The sequence below is a fragment of the Branchiostoma lanceolatum genome, chromosome 1, assembly GCF_035083965.1.
Source record: "Branchiostoma lanceolatum isolate klBraLanc5 chromosome 1, klBraLanc5.hap2, whole genome shotgun sequence".
NCBI lineage: Eukaryota > Metazoa > Chordata > Leptocardii > Amphioxiformes > Branchiostomatidae > Branchiostoma > Branchiostoma lanceolatum.
This window is the reverse complement of record NC_089722.1, coordinates 43,749,732-43,771,113: the sequence shown is the minus strand read 5'-3', so window position 1 is coordinate 43,771,113 and position 21,382 is coordinate 43,749,732. Positions and strand designations below refer to the sequence as shown.

Below are 21,382 nucleotides of genomic sequence, written 5' to 3'. Positions count from 1 at the left end.
CTGTGTTGGTAGTAATCATGTGATTCATGATAGCGGCTACGGCACGAATTTCTAGTGCGTACTGCAAGAATAACGGGGTACAACAGTAAAGGAGTTACATGAGGGTGCTGTGTGATGAAAATGGAATTCATAACGCTAGAAAGATGTGACCCTGAACGGCCAGCACAACAACACACATCTGCCACAAAAGTAAAAATTGAATAGAACAGGTGCTTATTATCTTAACTTTTATCGTTTGGTAGACTGACGAATGATGTACGGCTACAAAATAACTTTAGTTAAGAGTCTGAATTGCCTTATGGTTAAGAAGGCCTAAGAACGCAATTGTACAAAAATTTGCCAATTCAGCCATTTGTGGCTGCCTCAACCTGTTTTATTGACAATGTTTATCAAATAAACCAATCATTCATCATGAATGGAATGGAACCTGTTCTTTGATCATGCATTTTTTTTATATTTTCAGTTGTCAAAAATTAGAATACTTCTTACATATCAGCCATGACAGTCCCTTTATATCGCACAAGCTTACTTTCCAATTCTTCATAACGATAAACACTCCAGGTATAGAATTATCATTAGTGTTCCAATATTAGTGTTTAGGTTAGTGAATAAATGACAAAATGAACATCACAGCCTGACCTTTCTGTATGCACACTTGTTACACTAAACCACAACATTTGAAAGGATATCAGTACAAAGTCAGGCGTCAGACTATATCATATTTGACGGAAATAAGTTTGTTTTTTAGTTTTATAACTACCTATCGTTTCCAGTGACAGTAATTCTACAAAACTTGCTCATCTCTGTTGTATTTTTTTAAGAATACCATTTCATAAAGTACTCGATAGAGACTAAGTACTCATTGATATGTAAACACCCGCAACAAGATACGAATCGTACCATTCATCACAAAGTCGTGTAAAGAGTTCATTATATCAATGCCTACAATGTAAATATCAATAGATATCTGAAAACATTCGTATTGAACTTCACATGTCTGAATTAAAAGTACTTTCAGCAGAGCACAGTAAAACAGAAGTTTCCATCCTTGCCTTGTTGCAGACGACAATTTTACAACGCATGCGCAGTAGCTTTGATCACATATCCACCATTTTTCTTAAATTTCAACCTTCAGCTTCGTGTGCAGCATAGAGTAAAGTAGAGTAGAGTAGAGTAGAGTAGAGTAGAGTAGAGTAGAGTAGAGTAGAGTAGAGTAGAGTAGAGTAGAGCAGAGCAGAGTGGTGGCAGATAGCTTGTGATGTAATAAAGAAGTTATGTAGGTTTGGGCCCCCTAGCAGCTTGCTCTGGAACTGCAAGGGCGTTATTGTGAAAATCTTCTAAGGAGAATAACTGAACAAAGCAACAACGGATTTCCATGATATTAAGTATGCAGGTAGCTTAGACAGAGATATACACAATGAAGTGCAAATTATGCTAATTGGCACTTAATTTGCACAGCTAATGAGGAAAATCTATATTTGCAGTGTTTTCCAATACCTCGCCGCAAGAGCAGAACTGGGTAGGTTCCCGTTATGGATTGAAATTTACACTAGATTATATTCATATTACAAAAGATTGATTAAAGAGGTGCCGACAAGTAGCCTTCAGTTTGAAGCATATTTGGTACAGCAAGAATTGCACCGAAGTAAAGTACCATGCTGGTTATCCGATGTTAGTAAAATTCTTGAGGAGTCGGGCTATGCCTACTTACTTATCAACAAGGATCACAATACATCATATGCACAGTCTGCTTTAAAACAGAGACTAAAAGACATTTTTATACAAACATTTAACTCAGAACAAAACTCCCCTGGCAAAAAAGAGAACCAAGGCAACAAATTAAGAACATACAGGAAATTCAAACGGACATATGAAAGAGAAAAATATCTTGACATCAAAAACTTTAGCCATCGCCGAGCCATGGCTAAGCTAAGAATTAGCGACCATCCACTGCATATTGAAACTGGTAGAAACAGCCGGACTCCTCCTAGCGATAGACTATGTGCACTCTGTAATAAGAGCTCTATAGAAGATGAAGAACATTTTATTCTAGAATGCTCACTGTACAAAGATTTACGCATCTCTTTGGTTAACGCAATACAACTAGACCAGAGATATACAAACTTAACAAATGACAAAGTGTTCACATACTTGATGTCATCGAATAATCAATCTGTAATTGAGAAACTCTGTGAATTCGTGTACACATGTCTCAAGAAGAGAGAAGTAGCGTGTAAACTTTAGAAGTAGATAGAACATAGAATAGTTTTCTTCATTTTTTTTCTGTTATTACAATGCACAATTGTATTACTTATAATGCATTTAGCCCGGAAGGGCAATGAACATGCAATAAACATGAATGAATGAATGAATTATTAATATAAGACTCAAATACATGTAACATATGTAGTTTATGGAAAGTGGAGCATCAACAGATACCAATTATGCAAATAAATTCCTGATTTGCATAATTAAAGCAAAAGCACCAATATTTTGTAGGATGTCAGTACAAATCTAGCTGTCAGGATAGCCTATGTTAGATTTGACGGAAATTCATTTCAGGATTTTTCACCAGTGTGTTTTGCTAGATGTCGGTCCAAGGTGGATTTCTGTGCAGCGGAATAGTCACACTGGTCACACTTGTAGGGTTTCTCACCCCCATGGGTTCTCATATGTCTGGACAACGCAGACTTTCCGATAGTCCTGTACCCGCACTCCCCACACATGTAGGGTTTCTCCCCTGAGTGTTTTGCTAGATGGCTGTCTAAGGTGGATTTCTGTCTAGCAGAGTAGTCACACTGGTCACACTTGTAGGGTTTTTCACCAGTATGGGTTCTCATATGTGTGGATAGGTTTCGCTTGTTAGCTGTCCTGTACCTGCACTCCCCACAGATGTAGGGTTTCTCACCAGTGTGTTTGGCTAGATGGCTGTTTAAGGTGGATTTACGTGCTGCAGAATAATCACACTGGTCGCACTTGAAGGGTTTTTCACCTGTATGGGTTCTGATATGTTTCGAAAGGCTACCCTTGTCATCTGTCCTGTACCCGCAATCGTCACACATATAGGGTTTCTCACCGGTGTGTTTTGCGAGATGTTCGTTCAAATGGGATTTCTGTGCAGCGGAATAGTCACACTGGTCACACTTGAAGGGTTTTTCACCAGTATGGGTTCTCATATGTCTGGATAGGTGACTCCTGTCAGCTGACCTGTACCCGCACTCTCCGCACATGTAGGGTTTTTGTCCAGAGTGTCTTGCTAGATGTCTCTTCAAGGCTGATTTTTGTGCAGCAGAATAGTCACAATGGTCACACTTGAAGGGTTTTTCACCAGTATGGGTTCTCATATGTCTAAGTAGGTCACTCTTGTTGGCTGTCTTGTACCCGCATTTCTCGCACATGTAGGGTTTTTCACCCATGTGAATTGCTAGATGGCTGTCCAAGGCGGATTTATCTGCAGCAGAATAGGCACACTGGTCACACTTGTAAGATTTTTTACTCATATGGATTCTCCTATGTCCGATTAGGCCACATGTTTTAGCTGACCTGTACCCAGACTCACCGCACATGTAGGGTTTCTCATCAGTCTGTGCTTCTGGCTGGTCTTCAATATAGTTTGCATTTCTGTGCGAAGAAACTCCAGTAGGAGACCCATCAAAAAAGCTCTTGGGAACAGCAGTGAGAGACCCATTACCTGCCTCTGCCATGTCTAACCTAATAGACAAATACATTTAAAATGTGAAACACGTCAATAAAAAATAATTTAAGTCAAGAGTGCATTTTGTGTTGATTTCCGGTTTTTGTCTTCTTTGTTGCGTTGTGTGTATAGATGGGATTTTTAAGATCAACGCAATTCAGGGGTAACTGGGTAACATAATATACCGTGACATTGTATAAATTACTTGTATTCCTGCCATGTTGATAACAAAGATTAAAGATCATTTTTCTGCTGATTCCAAAACTAGGAAGCTGCCACAACAACTTTGCAGCCACCACTCCCAACGCAATGACCTCAAAACATGACCCAGTTTCACTCCTTTCTTACTGCCCCCCCCCCTCTTCGCTTTCGAATCTGCTTTACAAACCATATTTGTAAAGTCTTCCGATCTCATGTTTTCTATTGTACTTCTGTATCATTTTGGTGGTTCTGTAACACCCTTTGTAGAGTTTTTTTTCTGACAAAAACGACTATTTTGCCTCGTGACGTGTGGTGTCGCCCCCCTCCCCTCCCTAATTTTCCCACACAGAAAAGTCTTACATTCCGTCCTAATGTGGCCCAAGCACCACAGAAACGACCTATAGCTCCTCTGCGGCACGAAAGGGTAGTCATTTATCATAACTCGTTTTCTTACCTGCTTCCAGGGTTGATTTCTACCTTCACAAATCCTGCAAGCGTCTTCTATGAAACGTCACGGGTGAAAGGTGAACTTAGCGTGGGGTGAAAGGTCATAATTTGTCCCTCGTTACCCAGTTATTGTGTGGGAAGTTCTGCCTACATTGTAGAATGCGTTTACACGACTACTGCCCTGTCTGCATTCTTTTTCTTTGTTGCCTTCGCCAAAAATGTTAGATTGTTTATAATAATAATAACTTTATTGCACAACAATTGTACAAGGTGCAAAGTATGGCATTCACTGGTACATAGATAACATTCTAACAGGCTAACCAATCTATCGAATACAATATTGTGTAGTAGTCTATCTTACACAATATGGAGTAGTAGTCTATCTTATACAATATGCTGTAGTGGTATGGGATGACAATGGGATTTTACAATCATGGGAGGAGTTTCTTATGTCTAGGTTTATAGGCGTATAGTTTATAGGTTCAGAATGGATACAGGAGTACAGTGTATGAGTAGTGTATGAAGAACAGTATGGCAAATATATGAATGGTAATTTCTAAACCTCCAAATTCACTGTCTCCGATCATCGAGGTTTTTTTTTTACACTGATGAATCTTCACCTCATAACTGATTTCCACCTCTCTTTAGACCGCTTCTCACTAAAGGCTGCACAAATATATAAACGCTTTCAAAATTGGTTGTGATTTGTACAACGCCACTCCGTGTTTGCCTTGGTAAAGGCTAGGTATTCAGACACATTGCCTGTGCAGCACCATTGGGTACGGCACAAAAGTACATCGTCTAGTGGATACGGTAGGATTAACCGAGTGCTGCAAGAACTGAATGTGGATACGGCTAAAATATGCGCAGGAATTTCTTTTGGGTATGGCAAAAATCACCGGTTACGGAAGGAAATACTGCAGGAAATGAGTTTCTTGGGGGTGCTTTGATGAAAATGATAATAATATCTATTAAACGCTTTTATTTCCAAAGGAATTTCGTGGGGTGCGGAAAGAATTACGTCAGGAAAAGAGTTTTATGCTTTGATGAAAATGCATCCTCGTCCACCAGGACCTTTCCGCTCTACGTTACATCGCTCGCGGAAAAGGCCCTGGTAACACGGGATGGCATCCATGGTTATTGCAGGTCGACGAGACTTGCTGATGAATAATTAATGAGCTAATCCTTATTTGGGACAAATGGCAGTTGTAGCTAATGAATAGTTAATGAGCTAACCCTTATTTGGGACAAACGGCAGTTGTAGCTCATAAATAATTAATGAGCTAGCCGTAACACGTAACATGATTGGTTGATAGCTTCCCAGCGTTCTTTGCGCGTTTGCTTCCGATGAGTGGAAGCAAATGGGTTTTAACCCCTCTGATTGGCTGAAGCTGTTTTGGAGGCTCGACCTGCAATAACCATGGATGCCACCCCGTGTTACCAGGGCCTTTTCCGCGAGCGATGTAACGTAGAGCGGAAAGGTCCTGGTGGACGAGGATGTGAAAATGATGATAATAACGATGGTGCCTGTACCCTGTGCGGCATTACAATAACTTACATCAATCACATAATAACTTACATCAACCACACAAGGGAAAATGGAATGAAACCTGTTCATCTATTAAACGTTTTTATTTCGCTTGTCAGAAATTAGCATACTTTGAATCAACATTGTTCTTACATATCGGCCATGAAAGTCGCTTCATATAACAAACTTCGCAATTCTACAAAATGTTAAACACTCTACATCATAGCATGATTATTAGTGTTCCAATATATAGTGTATAGGTTAGAGCATAATAGCATGATTATTAGTGTTCCAATATATAGTGTATAGGTTAGAGCATAAGTGAGAAAATAAACATCCCATAACGTCAGACACACGTGTTACGCTGAGGCACAAGATAGGTTAGGATGTGAGCTGTCAGGAAAGCAGGTATATTAGATTTGACAGAACCAAGGAGGTTATATAGACCTATAGACCTCTATATAACCTCCTTGACAGAACTAAGTTTCTTATTGAGCTTTAAAACCTCAACATTCTTTAAACTTACAGTGTCAGTTTCTACAAAAGTATGCTCCTTTCTGTTGTAGTTTTTTTAAATAAGGGAACTTAAACTTTGACCTCAGAGCAGAATGCACCGTGGCTGCAGATGCGCACTCGGAACTCGGATTATTATCAAACATTGACATTGAGCACATGCAGTGGTCTTACATCCATTTTTTATCATACATGTTTGTAAATTGTAGGGCTGGATAACGTCTGTGTACCTGCACTCCGTACCCATTTAGAGTTTCTCAAGTGTGTTTAGTTTGATGCAGGACACTCAAGGTTACGCTTGTCAGCTGTCCTGTACCCGCACTCCCCACACATAAAAGGTTTGTCATCAGTGTTTTGCTAAATGTATGTTCAAGGCATGTCTCGACAGGTGGGACTTTTTAGCTGTCCTGTACCCGCACTCCCCACATATGTAGGGTTTTCCCCCAGTGTGTTTTGCTCGATGCTGGTCCAAGGAGGATTTATCTGCAGCAGAATAGTCACACTGGTCACACTTGAAGGGTTTTTCACCAGTGTGAGTTCTCATATGTCTGGACAGGTGATACTTGTCAATTGTGCGGTATCCACACTCCCAACACATGTACCGTTTTTCACCTGTATGGGTTCTCATATGTCTGGACAGCTGAGACTTGCGGAGGCACCTGTAGTCACACTCCCCACACATGTAGGGTTTCTCACCTGAGTGTTTAGCTAGATGGCTGTCCAAATTGCATTTCTGCGCGGCGGAATAATCACACTGGTCACACTTGTAGGGTTTTTCACCGGTATGAGTTCTCATATGTTTGGATAAGTCAGATATTTTAGTTGCTCCGTAGCCACACTTTCCGCACATGTAGGGTTTCTCACCGGTGTGTATGGCTAGATGGCTGTCCAAGGTAGATTTCTGTGCAGCAGAATAGTCACACTGGTCACACTTGTAAGGTTTTTCCCCTGTATGGGTTCTCATATGCCTTGACAACTTGGAATTGCTGATAGTCCTGTACTCGCACTCGCCACACATGAAAGGTTTCTCACCGGTATGTTTGGCCAGATGGCTGTCCAAATTAGATTTCCTTGCTGAGGAATAATCACACTGGTCACACTTGTAGGGTTTCACACCAGTATGGACTCTCATATGCCTGGATAGGTTACGCTTGTCAGCTGTCCTGTACCCACACTCCCCGCACATGTAGGGTTTCTCGACAGTATGTGCCTCTGACTGATTCTCCAAACTTACTTTGGTTCCAGTCGGCTGGTCTTCTACATTGCTTTCATCTCTGCCCCCTAATACTCCGGTGGGAGACCCATCAGAGAAGTTCTGGGGAACAGCAGTAGGAGACCCATTATCTGCCTCTGCCATGTCTGACCAAAAGGACAAAATGTGAAAAAATCAAACACGCCAATCGAAAATATGATTAATCAAGAGTGTAATCTGCTAATTTAAAAAAATCGGATGCTGCTTCAGCTGTCCAGCCTTCACTCCCATCGTAATGATGTTTAAACCTGACAAACTTGTAATCCTCCTCCCCCCCCCGCTTAATTTTTATGGATCAGCTTTTCGGCATATTTCTACAAAGCTGAACAAGCATGCACAGCCCCCTTTCACATGGTTTCTGTTTCATTTTTTGGTGATACTATAACACCCTTCTGTAAAAATGACTTGTGGTGTCGCCCCCCTCCCCTCCGACAATTTTCTCACCCCGAAAAGCCTTACGTTCCGCCCTGATGTCGCCATGTTCACCATAGAAACGACCTATAGCTCCTCTGCTTCACGATAAGGTAGATATTTAGCATAACGCAACTTACCTGCTGCGTAATGTTGATTTTGACCTCACACAAATATCCTGCAGGCGTCTTCTATGAAGCAACGGGTGAAAGGTGAATTTGGTGTGGGGTGAAAGGTCACTTTGTGCCTTGTTACCCAGTTATTGTGCGGGAAGTTCTGTCTACATTATAGATTGGTGACCTTTATGTTTTCTTTGTTATTTATCTATTTTAATCCATTCGCCCCCCCCCCAACACAATCAATTTTGCCGCTCCAAGAAGTCTGCGAAGGAGGCTAAACTGAGGGCAACATTTATCAGTTCAATTTATCAGATTCAGAAAGTATGTAATGAATTGGTGTGTCCTTCCAGGTGACACATGACGCAACTGATAAATGAGAATAACTTTGATTCAGAAAGACTTCTATCAACACAGATGAACTTTCAAGTGAATTCATTTTTTGTTTCTTGGATATTTGTAAAGCAATATTTAGCCAGAGGTCACATTGAAAGCCGAGGGCTGGGAGGAAAACTTGAACCTGACTTTTGTAGTTTGTCAGATTTATGCCTGTTTTATTTGTACTCCAGGAAGATTAGCTACTTACTAGTCCTTGTTTGTTACTTGTTTGGTAGCAAATGGAGTGAATAAAGAGTCCAAGTATCGGACATTTGGAGTTTCTTTTTAATCTCACCTGCTGACGTTTCCGTGTCTGTCAGACACCTTCTTCAGAGCTTCTGACTGGAGTAAGTAACTGCTTCTCGCCGTATCTCGAAGTATCCAGTCCCTGAAACTGTGTGTGTCACGGTACAGGCTCTGTTTTCATGTTGACTTTCCAGTCTTACATTCCAGGAACCAACCAATCGAGATGATGCGGCCTTTGATAAGATATTGTATTGTATTGTATTATTAATTAGGATGTTAAGTTTTATTCTATACTTCTACTTTGTATTATGTTAACAAATTCTTGCCATACTTTGTTGTCGTGCAATAAAGTTCTTCGGTAAGACTATTTCAGGCCCTGCAGATTCAGAACATGATGACCTCTACCTCAGTTTTTTTTCATGCAGATTTTCCAGTTGAGCAATCCCTTTTTTATCAATCCTATAAGGTAAGGTAAGGTTTAAGGCCACAACAATTTAATTTGTTGGTTTTTCGGATTTTTTCAGGAAAAATATGAAGCGACAGGGCGAAAAAAAAAAGATTTTTCGAAGCAGCGATTCCAAGAACCATCTAATGAAATTGATGTGGCCTGACCGACAAATTGAATTCGTGCGGCCTAAGATAGTAGCACTCATACAGAACCATGCAGTTCACAAAAAAGACAGCAAAATTGCTAAAATCCAGATTTATTGTCACCATAGCAACCCTCCAGTCTGGTTCCTGTACAGCTGATATGATTGGTGAACTTTAACCTCCTGTACGAACATGTACAACTCCTGTTCACACCATGGGCTAGTCTAAGACAGGGACAAACTCCAAGCAGATGTTGGGCATGAAAATCATCACATTTCCTGGTGGTCCACATTTGATTCTGACATACAGCTGTCCCAGCACCAGAACATTTTTAACTTTCACCCCAACATCTGCTTGAGCGAGGTCAAGGCTGTTATAGAAACATTTTTGAAGCCCCCCCCCCAAAAAAAAAACCCTTCACCTACACAAACAGGACCGACTTTAATCACAAGAAAATACCAATATATCATAAAAGCAACGAATTTTTGTAGGATGTCAGTATAAAGTCAGTCGTCAGGCTAGCTTGTATTAGATTTGACAGTGATTGTTACCGAGTTTTTACACGTCTTTATACTTAATCTACACTTACACTTACACTTACAACAAACCATGCTCCTCTCTGTTACAGTTCTTTCCACGAATACCACATATAGTAATACGCGATAGAGGATAAACAGATGTACATATACTGCACTGTTATGATATTTGTAGAAATTCTCTTATGTATGAAGATATGTATGTTTGGATAAATGAGACTTTTCAGTTGCCCTGTACCCACACTCGCCTCACATGTATGGTTTCTCACCTGAACTTGCTATTTGTCGGGCTAAATGGACTTTCTATGCAGTATAAATGGTTTTTCACCAGTATGGGTTTTCATATGTCTGGATAGGTGAGACTTGTGATCTGTCCTGTACCCACATTCACCACACATGTAGGGTTTTTCTCCAGAGTGTTTGGCTAAATGTCTCTCCAATGTGGATTTATATGCAGCGGCATAATTACACTGGTCACACTTGAAGGGTTTTTCTCCAGTGTGGATTTTCATATGTTCGGATAAGTCAGAATTGTTAGTTGTTTTGTACCCGCACTCGTCACACATGTAGTGTTTCTTGCCGATGTGTTTCGCTAAATGGCTGTTCAAATAACATTTCTGTGCAGCAGAATAGTCACACTGGTCACACTTGTAAGGTTTTTCTCCAGTATGAGTTCTCATGTGTCTGGATAGGCTATGCCTGTGATCTGTCCTGTACCCACACTCTCCACACATGTAGGGTTTCTTGCCGATGTGTTTCGCTAAGTGGCTGTTCAAATAACATTTCTGTGCAGCAGAATAGTCACACTGGTCACACTTGTAAGGTTTTTCACCTGTATGGGTTCTCATGTGTATGGAAAGCTCAGACTTCCCAATAGTCCTGTACCCGCACTCCCCACACATGTAGGGTTTCTCACCTGAGTGCTTTGCTAGATGTCTGTGCAAGGTGGTTTTCTGTACAGCAGAGTAATCACATTGGTCACACTTGTAGGGTTTTTCTCCAGTATGAGTTCTCATATGTCTGGATAGGCTACGCCTGTGATCTGTCCTGTACCCGCACTCTCCGCACATGTAGGGTTTCTCTCCGGTGTGTTTGGCTAGATGTCTCTTCAAGGTGGATTTCTCAGCAGCAGAATAATCACACTGGTCACACTTGTAGGGTTTTTCACCAGTATGGGTTCTCATATGTCTGGATATGTGACTCTTCTGAGCTGCCCTGTACCCGCACTCTTCGCACATGTAGGGTTTCTCACCAGTATGTGCTTTTGACTGATTGTCCAAACTGGCTTTGGCTCCTGTTGGCCGATCTATAACATTGCTTGTACCTCCATTCCCTAAAACCACAGTTAGAGACCCTTCCTTGGAGCTCTGGGGAACAGCAGTAGGAGACCCATAACATGCATCTGCCATGTCTAACCTAACGGACAAAAAATTTGAACGACATCAATCAAAAATATCATAACTCAAAATGAATTTTTTTCTGATGGCACAAAAATGTCCAGTCCAGCCACCACTCCTATGGCAATGGCGTTAAAACCTGGCCCACTCGTACTTTCTTCCTTTTAATACTACCTTCCGTTCCGTGATATGAATCTGCTATAAACCATTTTTCTAAGTTAACCACTCTTGAACGCATTTGCTATCATTACACATGTTTGTTATTGTACTTATGTCCCATTTTGGTTATTTTATAACAAGATTCTTAGACCTTTTCTAAATAACACCTTTGTCTCGTGATGTGTGACATTTGGTTTCGCCCCCCTCCCCCTCTCAAATTTCCTCACCCAGAAAAGTCTTACATTTCGTGCTAGTGTGGCCCATACACCATAGAAACAGCCTATAGCACCTCTGCTTCACGAAAGAGAAGTCTTTTATCATAATTCGCGTTCTTACCTGCTTCCAGGGTTGATTTTTACCCTCACAAATACTGCCAGCGTCTTGTATGAGAAGCAAGGGTGAAAGGTGAACTTAGCGTGGGGTGAAAGGTCATGATTTGTCCCTCGTTGACCAGTTATTGTGTGTGGGAAGTTCTGCCTACATTGTAGAATGCGTTTACACGACTACTGCCCTGTCTGCATTCTTTTTCTTTGTTGCCTTCGCCAAAAATGTTAGATTGTATATAATAATAATAAATTTTATTGCACAACAATTGTACAAGGTACAAAGTATGGCATTCACTGGTACATAGATAACATTCTAACAGGCTAACCAATCTATCGAATACAATATTGTGTAGTAGTCTATCTTACACAATATGGAGTAGTAGTCTATCTTATACAATATGCTGTAATGGTATGGGATGACAATGGGATTTTACAATCATGGGAGGAGTTTCTTATGTCTAGGTTTATAGGCGTATAGTTTATAGGTTCAGAATGGATGCAGGAGTACAGTGTATGAGTAGTGTATGAAGAACTGTATGGCAAATATATGCGTGGTAATTTCTAAACCAACATCACTGTCCCCGATCATCGAGGTGTTTTTTTACCATGTTTTCACCTCAAAACTGATTTCCGCTTCTCTCTAGACCGCTTCTCACTAAAGGTTGCACATAAATATATAAACGTTTTCAAAATTGGGTGTGATTTTTCAACGCCACTCCGTGTTTGCCTTGCTAAAGGCTAGGTATTCAGACACGACTGTGACTGTGCAGCACCATTGGGTACGGCACAAAAGTACATCGTCTAGTGGATACGGTAGGAATAACCGAGTGCTGCAAGAACTGAAAGTGGATACGGCTAAAATATGCGCAGGAATTTCTTTTGGGTATGGCAAAAATCCCCGGTTACGAAAGGAATTACTCCATGCAGGAAATGAGTTTCTTGGGGGTGCTTTGATGAAAATGATAATAATGTCTATTAAACGCTTTTATTTTCGGAAGGAATTTCGTAGGGTGCGGAAAGAATTACGTCAGGAAAAGAGTTTTATGCTTTGATGAAAATGATGATAATAACGATGGTGCCTGTACCCTGTGCGGCATCACAATAACTTACATCAACCACACAAGGGAACATGGAATGAAACCTGTTCTTCTATTAAACGTTTTTATTTCGCTTGTCAGAAATACGCATATTTTGAATCAACTTTGATCTTACATATCGGCCATGGAAGTCGCTTCTTATAACATACTTCGCGATTCTACAAAATGTTAAACACTCTAGATCACAACATAGTTATTAGTGTTCCAATATGTAGCGTATAGGTTAGAGCATAAGTGGGAAAATAAACATCACAGCCTTTAACTTCATGCACACTTGTTACACTGAAGCACAAGATAGGTTAGGATGCGAGATTAGATTTGACAGAAATAAGTTTCTTATTGAGTTTTAAAACCTCAACATTATTTACACTTACAGTATTTCTAAATAAGTATGCTCCTTTCTGTTGTAGTTTTTTTTAAGAGTACCACAGACATAAAGTACTTGATACAGATACGCCAAAAATAATTACTCAAGCAACTGGATAAGATTTTGAAACAGTCAGACGTTTCAGACAGTATCCACTGTCTTTCGTCAGTGACTCACGATAGGACTGAGAACACCAGGTTTTATACCAAAACTCTGAATAGATATGTTAATGAGGTAAAGACAATTTAGGATGTCTTGAAGTAGTCTTTAAAAAGAAGATTAATTCAAGACAAAGTTTATGCCAATAGTTCAATTAGCTACTGTTGTTCTAGTACAGTAACTAAATGTTGCTTGTCCAGGGGTGGGGGGGTGGTGGGCAGTGCATTATCCCAGGTGCCTGAAAGTTGAACGCGTAGACCCCCTTTCCTGTTTTTTTTTTTATTTTTTATTTTTATTAAACAACATAAACAACAGATACAGACAGGATGGCAACGAACTCAAGTTAATAAAACTTATATTACGTGCCATCATACAAAACAGGAATATCTTAAACAGTAATAAACTTATCTACACAATAACAACAGATCAATGAAAGCGTTCAATACATGTGTTGCAATATGATTCGTTTCACAAGCGCAAACCTCCCTTCCCCCCGACTAAATATAACTGATAGGATGGGATGTACCAATTTCAATGTGAGAACCGCTTCGTAAGTATAATATATTATTGAGTTAAACTCATTATGTTACAGTTTGAACTGTCGGAGCAAAGAGATGATCCGTAGATTAACAGGTGTTTAATAGCATCGTCCGAGAGTGATTTGATGGCGAAAATGTGTCCTATAATTTTGGAAAGTTGGTCAAGTAAAAGTAAACGCTGATTAATATGTAATGGGCAGTGAAGTAAGAAATGAGAGATTGATTCGAATTGACACCCGCAGTAACATGCCGGGCTATCAACTAGCCCACGACTGAAGAGACTGTCATTCAAGCCGTGGGTGCCAATGCGAAATCGTGCCAAGAGTGAACAAACATATCGGGGACCATAACTGAAATGACTAGGTTTGGAAGGTCGTACACATTTAAATAGGTACATCCGAAACTTAGAGTAGCTGTAACTTCGTATTCCAACATCCAGTTTGTTCCAATGAGTTAATGAGTATGGAACAAAGGACTTAACAAAACGGTTTGTTGAGCCATTCAGCGATCTTAGATTCATTTTGTTACGAAGATCATACAAACATGTTGATGAAATGACTGCGGGGAGTAAATCAGATAGATAGCTACGAGTAACACCATGAATGATTTTGTAAAACAGTAAAAGTCGATGAATGTGCCTCCTATCCGATAATGTCTCCCAACCGAGTTCTTTACAAGTTAAGGAATACGATGATCCTTTGACAGCACCTGCAACAATAAGGGAACAATGATACTGTATTCGTTCTAAAAGTTGTGATTCTTCGTATGTGCAGCTCTGCCAAACGACATCACCGTACTCTAAGCAGGGACGAATAAACGATTTGTCCAATATCTCCAGAACATTACGAGGTAGTTTGAATTTCAATCCTTTAAATGTGGCCAAAGTTTTGGAAATTTTTTTCAACATGTAGTTGGTATGAGATTTCCAGGACATATCGGAGCTTAATGTAGCTCCGATATGTTTGTGGGAGGAGACAGACTGGATAACACAATCGTTTAAGAGAAGAGGTGGGTGTACTAAATTTGCTCTTGTGGTTGAAAAGATCATTTCTACTGTTTTGGTTGGATTAAGTTCCATTAACCACTGAACAGCCCATGTGTGAATTGTTTCCAAATCAGCATTTAAACAGGAAGCGGAGTGAATCGGATTATCAACAACATGAAGAAGAGAGCTGTCATCAGCAAAAGGAAATGGCTGGGAGACAAGATTATCAACAATATCATTAATGTAAACAAGAAAGAATAAGGGACCTAATATAGACCCTTGTGGAACTCCAGCACTAACTAAACACCAGGAAGAACATGTACCGTCTATTGCAACCCTTTGAGACCTGTCACTAAGATATGAATAAATCCAGTTTATAAGAGGCCCTTCGATCCGATTACAATGTAGTTTGAAAATAAGGCCACTGTGCCACACCTTATCGAATGCCCGAGAAAAATCCAGCTCGGACTTCTTTTCCGGTATCCAGGGCTTTTAAAATAGTATGACAGAAATACGCTAATTGACAAACAGTAGAATCGCCTCTTATAAAACCGGATTGAAGCCTATACAAAAGATTATTTTGCATCAGGTGGTTGTAAAGGTGCTTATAGACTATTTTTTCTAGGACCTTCGACAGGGTTGGAAGTAGGGACACGGGACGATAGTTGCTCTTATCACTAGCATCGCCCTTTTTGAAAATAGGTACAACATTAGCATATTTCCAGATTTTAGGAAAATGACCATGACACAATGATAGATTAAATACGTAACTAATTTTGTCAGCTATGAACGGGACAACTATTTTTAGGAAGCGGTTGTCTATGTTGTCATATCCGTGTGACTTATGAGTATCTAGTTCTTTGACATAAAGTTGAACTTCTTCTGGAGTGGTGGTAACATGAAGTAAACGACTACTTGTCAGGTAGTGAAATTCAGGCAGCGATGCATTAGACTCATCTATGGAGGATTGAGAGACAAAGTATTCATTAAAAAGTGAAGCCTTCGCCATCGAGTCAACAATAAGCGTGCTGCCTTCGTTCAAAGGGGGAATAGAAGTAGTTGTTTTAGGTTTGTAAAAGTGTTTTACTACATGCCACCACTTCTTGCCAGATAAAGAAGGATCCTTTAAAGAGTCAGACAGACGACAAAAATACTTGGACTTGCTGGATGAGATGGCATTCGAAAGCTTATTGCGGATTTTGCGGTATGCTGCCCAATTTACCTGAGAGTTTGATAGCTTAGCCAACTTATGAAATTTATTACGGGACCGCATAAGCTTCCGGATTTCTTTCGTTATCCAGGGTTTATCTTTTGGTCTAATTAATATGTTTTTGCAGGGGATACAAACATTTTTTGCCTCAATAATAAGTTGACATCGTTTTGACGCAGCTTCGTCTACAGATGGAAGGAGAAAAATGTCATTCCATTCCGAGCAGGAACAAACTTCCGACAGTTTATCGTAATCAATGCGAGAATAATCCCATACAGTCCGTGCATAAGGTTTGGGTACATACATCGAAAAGGCCATGGAACAAATTGTGGGACAGTGGTGACATCGTGAAAGAGGCGCTTGGACTGACACCGAGTCAACATAGTTTAAAGCATCGGTGAGTATAAGATCAATAAGGGAAGCGTGACGCGAAAGGTCACTGGTGGGCTCATTAACAATTTGTGTAAGATTCAAGAGCTGAGTAATTTGGTATAGCTCGGAGCCAATTATGTCCAGGTGCCACCATTGATGGTGTTTTGCATTAAAGTCACCGACAACTATAATGGCATCGGGACGCGACATTCTCGCCATCTGGACGGAATCAGAAAACGAAGACAGAAAATCAGCTGCAGTAGTTGCGTCCTGGCCAGGCGGCCGGTAGTACACAGAAAGTAGAATATCAAAAGATTTGATTTTCAGCTGAACCCAAATAGCTTCAAACGATTGGGGCTCAAGATCAGTGCGCCGTTTGAAAGCAATAGAAGACGAAACGTAAACCAGAACACCTCCGCCGTGCCTGTTTCGATCTCGACGGATCGGGGGCTGAAAATTCGGGATAGTAAGGTTTTCTGAGGTAACAACGTCACTTAGCCACGTCTCAGAAATTGCAATAATGTTAAGTTTGAATTGTTTAGACAACAAAGAAAGCTCATCCAGCTTCGTCCCTACAGTTATACTATTAACGTTGGCGTGTAAGATATTCAGGTATTTGGATGTAGTACTTGAACAGGTGGGTCCCGGATTAGGGTGAACATCATTTGATAAAACAATCAACAACAACAGTAACCACGTGTAAAGTGTATACAAACTTGTACAGTAGTAGATCATAGCCGTGAAAACTGGGTCTTTGTTCAATACAAATTCATACCCTTTCCTGTTGAGGGCAGGGTTGTACATCCTCTCATATATTGCTTCTCTAATTCCCCGTTCGAACCAGCGTTCTTCACGATCTAGGATGTCCGTGGATTCGAGATTGAATGAGTGTCCCTGGTTGTGTTTTAGATGGTGGTAAATGGCAGAGGAGTAGCGGTTAGCGCTCTTTCTGCAATGTTCCTTGTACCTTTCTTTTAGTGGTCGACTTGTCTCCCCAATGTAGATGTTATTGCAGTTCGGTTCCTCACATTTCAGTTTGTAGATGACATTGGCTTTGATGCCTTTTTCAGGCCTGTCTTTTGGATGGACTAGTTTCTGCCTGAGAGTTGAGTGAGGTTTGAAGTTAGTGGCAATGTTGAAGTTTTGGAAGATACGTCTGAGTTTTTCCGATACTCCTTGGACGTAGGGAATGGTAATGTTGACCTTGTTTCTGTTGGTCAATGGTCTGCACTTGAGTGTTTTCTTAGACTGGTCAGAAGGTTTGAGGGCCTTGTTGAAGGTCCAATTTTGGTAGCCACACTTGGCTAAAGCCACACGGACATGTCTGTGTTCTTCTGTTTTTGCTTCGTCTGAGGTAATGACATTGTCTGCTCGATGGAAGAGAGTTTTAATCACTGCTAGTTTGTGTTCTAAAGGGTGATGGGAATCAACGGTCAGATATTGATCAGTGTGGGTCGGTTTCCTGTACACTTCGAACTGAAGGTTGCCATCCTTCTCTATGATGGTTTTGGTGTCTAAGAAGGGGAGCATGTTGTTTTGACACGACTCCTGTGTGAACTTGATGTTGCCATCTACCTGGTTAATATGGTCAAAGAAGTCATCAGCTACTCTCTTCTTTAGCCAACACCAAGTGTCGTCTACATAGCGAAACCAGTTTGCTGGGGGAGGGCCATTGAAAGTACACATTTAGAGTTTCTCAACAGTATGTTTAGTTTGATGCAGGACACTCTTAGCCTGGAATCCATCCTATTCAGCTTCCGGCCGCTACCCAAGCTCCGCTGCCTGGCCAAATATTTGGCCAGGCAGCGGAGCTTGGGTAGCGGCCGGAAGCTAAATAGGATGGATTCCAGGCTAGGACACTCTAGGCTACGCTTGTCAGCTGTCCTGTACCCGCACTCCCCACACATAAAGGTTTTCTCATCAGTGTTTTGCTAAATGTCTGTTCAAGGTATGTCTCGACAGGTGGGACTTTTTAGCTGTCCTGTACCCGCACTCCCCGCACATGTAGGGTTTCTCCCCTGTGTGTTTTGCTAGATGTTGCTTCAAGGTTTTTTTCAGTGCAGCAGAATAGTCGCACTGGTCACACTTGTAGGGTTTTTCACCTGTGTGAGTTCTCATATGTTCGGACAAGTGACACTGTCGAGTTGCTCTGTACCCGCACTCCCCACATATGTAGGGTTTCTCACCTGTATGAGTTCTCATATGTCTGGACAGCTGAGACTTGCGGATGCACCTGTAGTCACACTCCCCACACATGTAGGGTTTCTCACCTGAGTGTTTGGCTAGATGGCTGTTCAAGGCCGATTTCTGTGCAGCGGAATAATCACACTGGTCACACTTGTAGGGTTTTTCACCTGTATGAGTTCTCATATGTATGGACTACTCAGATATTTTAGTTGCTCCGTAGCCACACTTTTCACACCTGTACGGTTCCTCACCGGTGTGTCTAGCTAGATGGCTGTCTAAGCTAGATTTCTCTGCAGCAGAATAATCGCACAGGTCACACTTGTAGGGTTTTTCCCCTGTATGGGTTCTCATATGTATGGACAATTTGGAATTGCTTATAGTTCTGTACCCGCACTCGCCACACATGAAGGGTTTCTCACCGGTATGTTTCATTAGATGGATGTCCAAAGTATATTTCCTAGCTGCGGAATAACCACACTGGTCACACTTGTAGGGTTTCACACCAGTATGGACTCTCATATGCCTGGATAGGTTACGCTTTTTAGCTGTCCTGTACTCACACTCGCCACTCATGTAGGGTCTCTCATCAGTATGTGCTTCTGGCTGACTGTCCAAACTGGTTTTGGTTCCAGTCGGCTTGTCTTCTACATTGCTTGCATCTCTGTCCCCTAATACTCCAGTAGGAGACCCATCAGAGAAGTTCTGGGGAACAGCAGTAGGAGACCCATTACCTGCCTCTGCCATGTCTAACCTAACAGACAAAAATGTGAAAACATGAAACACACCAATCGAAAATATGTTTTATGAAGAGTGTATTCTGCTAATATAAAAAAAATTGGATGCCTCTTCAGGTGTCCAGCCTTCACTCCCATCGTAATGATGTTTAAACCTGACAAACTTGTACTCCTCTCCCCCCCCCCCCACCGCTTAATTTTGATTGAATTCACCACCCATGTGAGTAACGAGGCTGTTGTAACGCACTCGAGGCACCTTCTCGAACACGGGACCCCCATTTTTCGTCTCTTCCGAAAGACGGCGCAGCTCCGACAAGGATACCCTTCCCGGGATTCGATCCGGGGTCTCCCGGTTCCAACTAATTGGAAACAGGAGGCTCAACTGCGAAGCCGCTACAGGGACATCCCAGCTTTTCGAAGAATTTCTACAAAGCTGACTAAGCATGCACGGCCCTTTTTCACATGGTTTCTGTTTCATTTTTGGTGATACTATAACGCCCTTCTGACAGTTGTTCCTTTAAAAATGACCGTTTGCGTGTGGTGTCGCCCCCCTCCCCTCCGACAATTTCCTCACCCCGAAAAGCCTTACATTCCGTCCTGATGTCGCCATGTTCACCATAGAAATGACCTCTAGCTCCTCTGCTTCACGATAAGGTAGATATGAAGCATAACGCAACTTACCTGCTGCGTAGTGTTGATTTTTGCCCTGACACAAATATCCTGCAAGCGTCTTCTATGAACTAACGGGTGAAAGGTGAATTTGGTGTGGGGTGAAAGGTCATACTTTGTGCCTTGTTACCCAGTTATTGTGCGGAAAACTCTGCTTACATTATAGATTGGTGCCCTTTATGTTTTCTTTGTTATTCATCTATCTTAATCTATTCGTTTCATCGTCGTTTATATTTCATTCAAAATATGACTGCCATACACGGGACAAATGTAATCTATATTAAGAAAGTCATCAAATTGTAGCCTCTTTTCTCGGAGCAGAGACATTTATTTGGGGGGGGGGGGGGTAGATAGCACTAATTCGCGATTTATTTTACACCGGCTAAGGTTGACTCTTATTCCCGGCAGTTTCTCGGCCGCGAAAGTCCCTCTGTCGGGCACCAGAGGACCTTAGACCCCCCCCCCCCAACACAATCTAATCCCCTGGTGGAACGGACTCACGGAAGAAGTAATCAATGCTCCCTCAGTGAATGCCTTCAAAGCCTGATTCGTCAGGTACATCAAGGAGGTTATAACCTCCTTGGGTACATGGAATTTCATCCTCGGTTAAGTACAACCACAGAGCTTTGGAACACCCACATAAACCAACCATGACAGTTGAGTGAAAAATAATTCGACAATGAAGAGCGGTCTAAACTGAAAAAGTCCTACCTGACCAAAAATTCAACTGTGTCTTATGTAAGGCCGCACCAATTCTTTCTGAATCAAAGTTGAACTATAATTGCCAACACAATAAATTGGGTCGGCTGATCAGCTACAGTCTTATATAATGTCAAGGAATGAGCAATCCACTGCTTCTGTGACGTCACGTTATGCAGATAGGCATACATGACTCGAAGAGCAGTGGATCATATGCTGCAGGAAGTCTATGGCGCCCCCCGTCTCTGTTGAGAGATGGTTGTAGAGCACGGATGTAGATGACCTTTTTAATTCCTCTTGCAAAAAAAGTCTGGTTCAGCGTCCAAGATTTTAACTTTGTCCAGTGAGACCGAGTGTCCAGGTTACTCAATGTGTCTGTGTTGTGACACTTCAGAAGCTGTAGAACTTGGGCGTTTGTGTTCGTTAAACCACGTCTGAAGAGATCGTCCCGTCTCTCCAATGTATTATTCTTTGCACTGACCCCTGATGTTCTGACCTTGGCACGGAATATGGTACACAACTCCACTCTTGTCCCCCTCCCCCCCAAAAAAAATTTGGGTAAGTCATTG

At 41.4% G+C, this 21,382-nt stretch overlaps 2 protein-coding genes and 1 pseudogene across 2 annotated transcripts; all 3 read right to left on the bottom strand.

The window, feature by feature from the left end:
• Positions 1-2,492: 2,492 nt before the first annotated feature.
• On the bottom strand, positions 2,493-4,448 carry LOC136424778 (zinc finger protein 84-like). Its single transcript, XM_066413434.1, has 2 exons — positions 4,350-4,448; positions 2,493-3,711 (listed from the first exon to the last, which is right to left on the bottom strand). Exon 2 carries the CDS (start codon positions 3,702-3,704, stop codon positions 2,559-2,561), a length of 1,146 nt encoding a protein of 381 aa, XP_066269531.1. The 5' UTR covers positions 3,705-3,711; positions 4,350-4,448; the 3' UTR covers positions 2,493-2,558.
• Positions 4,449-6,600: 2,152 nt separating this feature from the next.
• LOC136428361 (zinc finger protein 84-like) lies at positions 6,601-20,233 on the bottom strand. Its single transcript, XM_066417818.1, has 2 exons — positions 20,127-20,233; positions 6,601-7,742 (listed from the first exon to the last, which is right to left on the bottom strand). Exon 2 carries the CDS (start codon positions 7,738-7,740, stop codon positions 6,730-6,732), a length of 1,011 nt encoding a protein of 336 aa, XP_066273915.1. The 5' UTR covers positions 7,741-7,742; positions 20,127-20,233; the 3' UTR covers positions 6,601-6,729.
• Positions 9,475-19,458, bottom strand: LOC136427358 (zinc finger protein 845-like; annotated as a pseudogene).
• Positions 20,234-21,382: the final 1,149 nt, after the last annotated feature.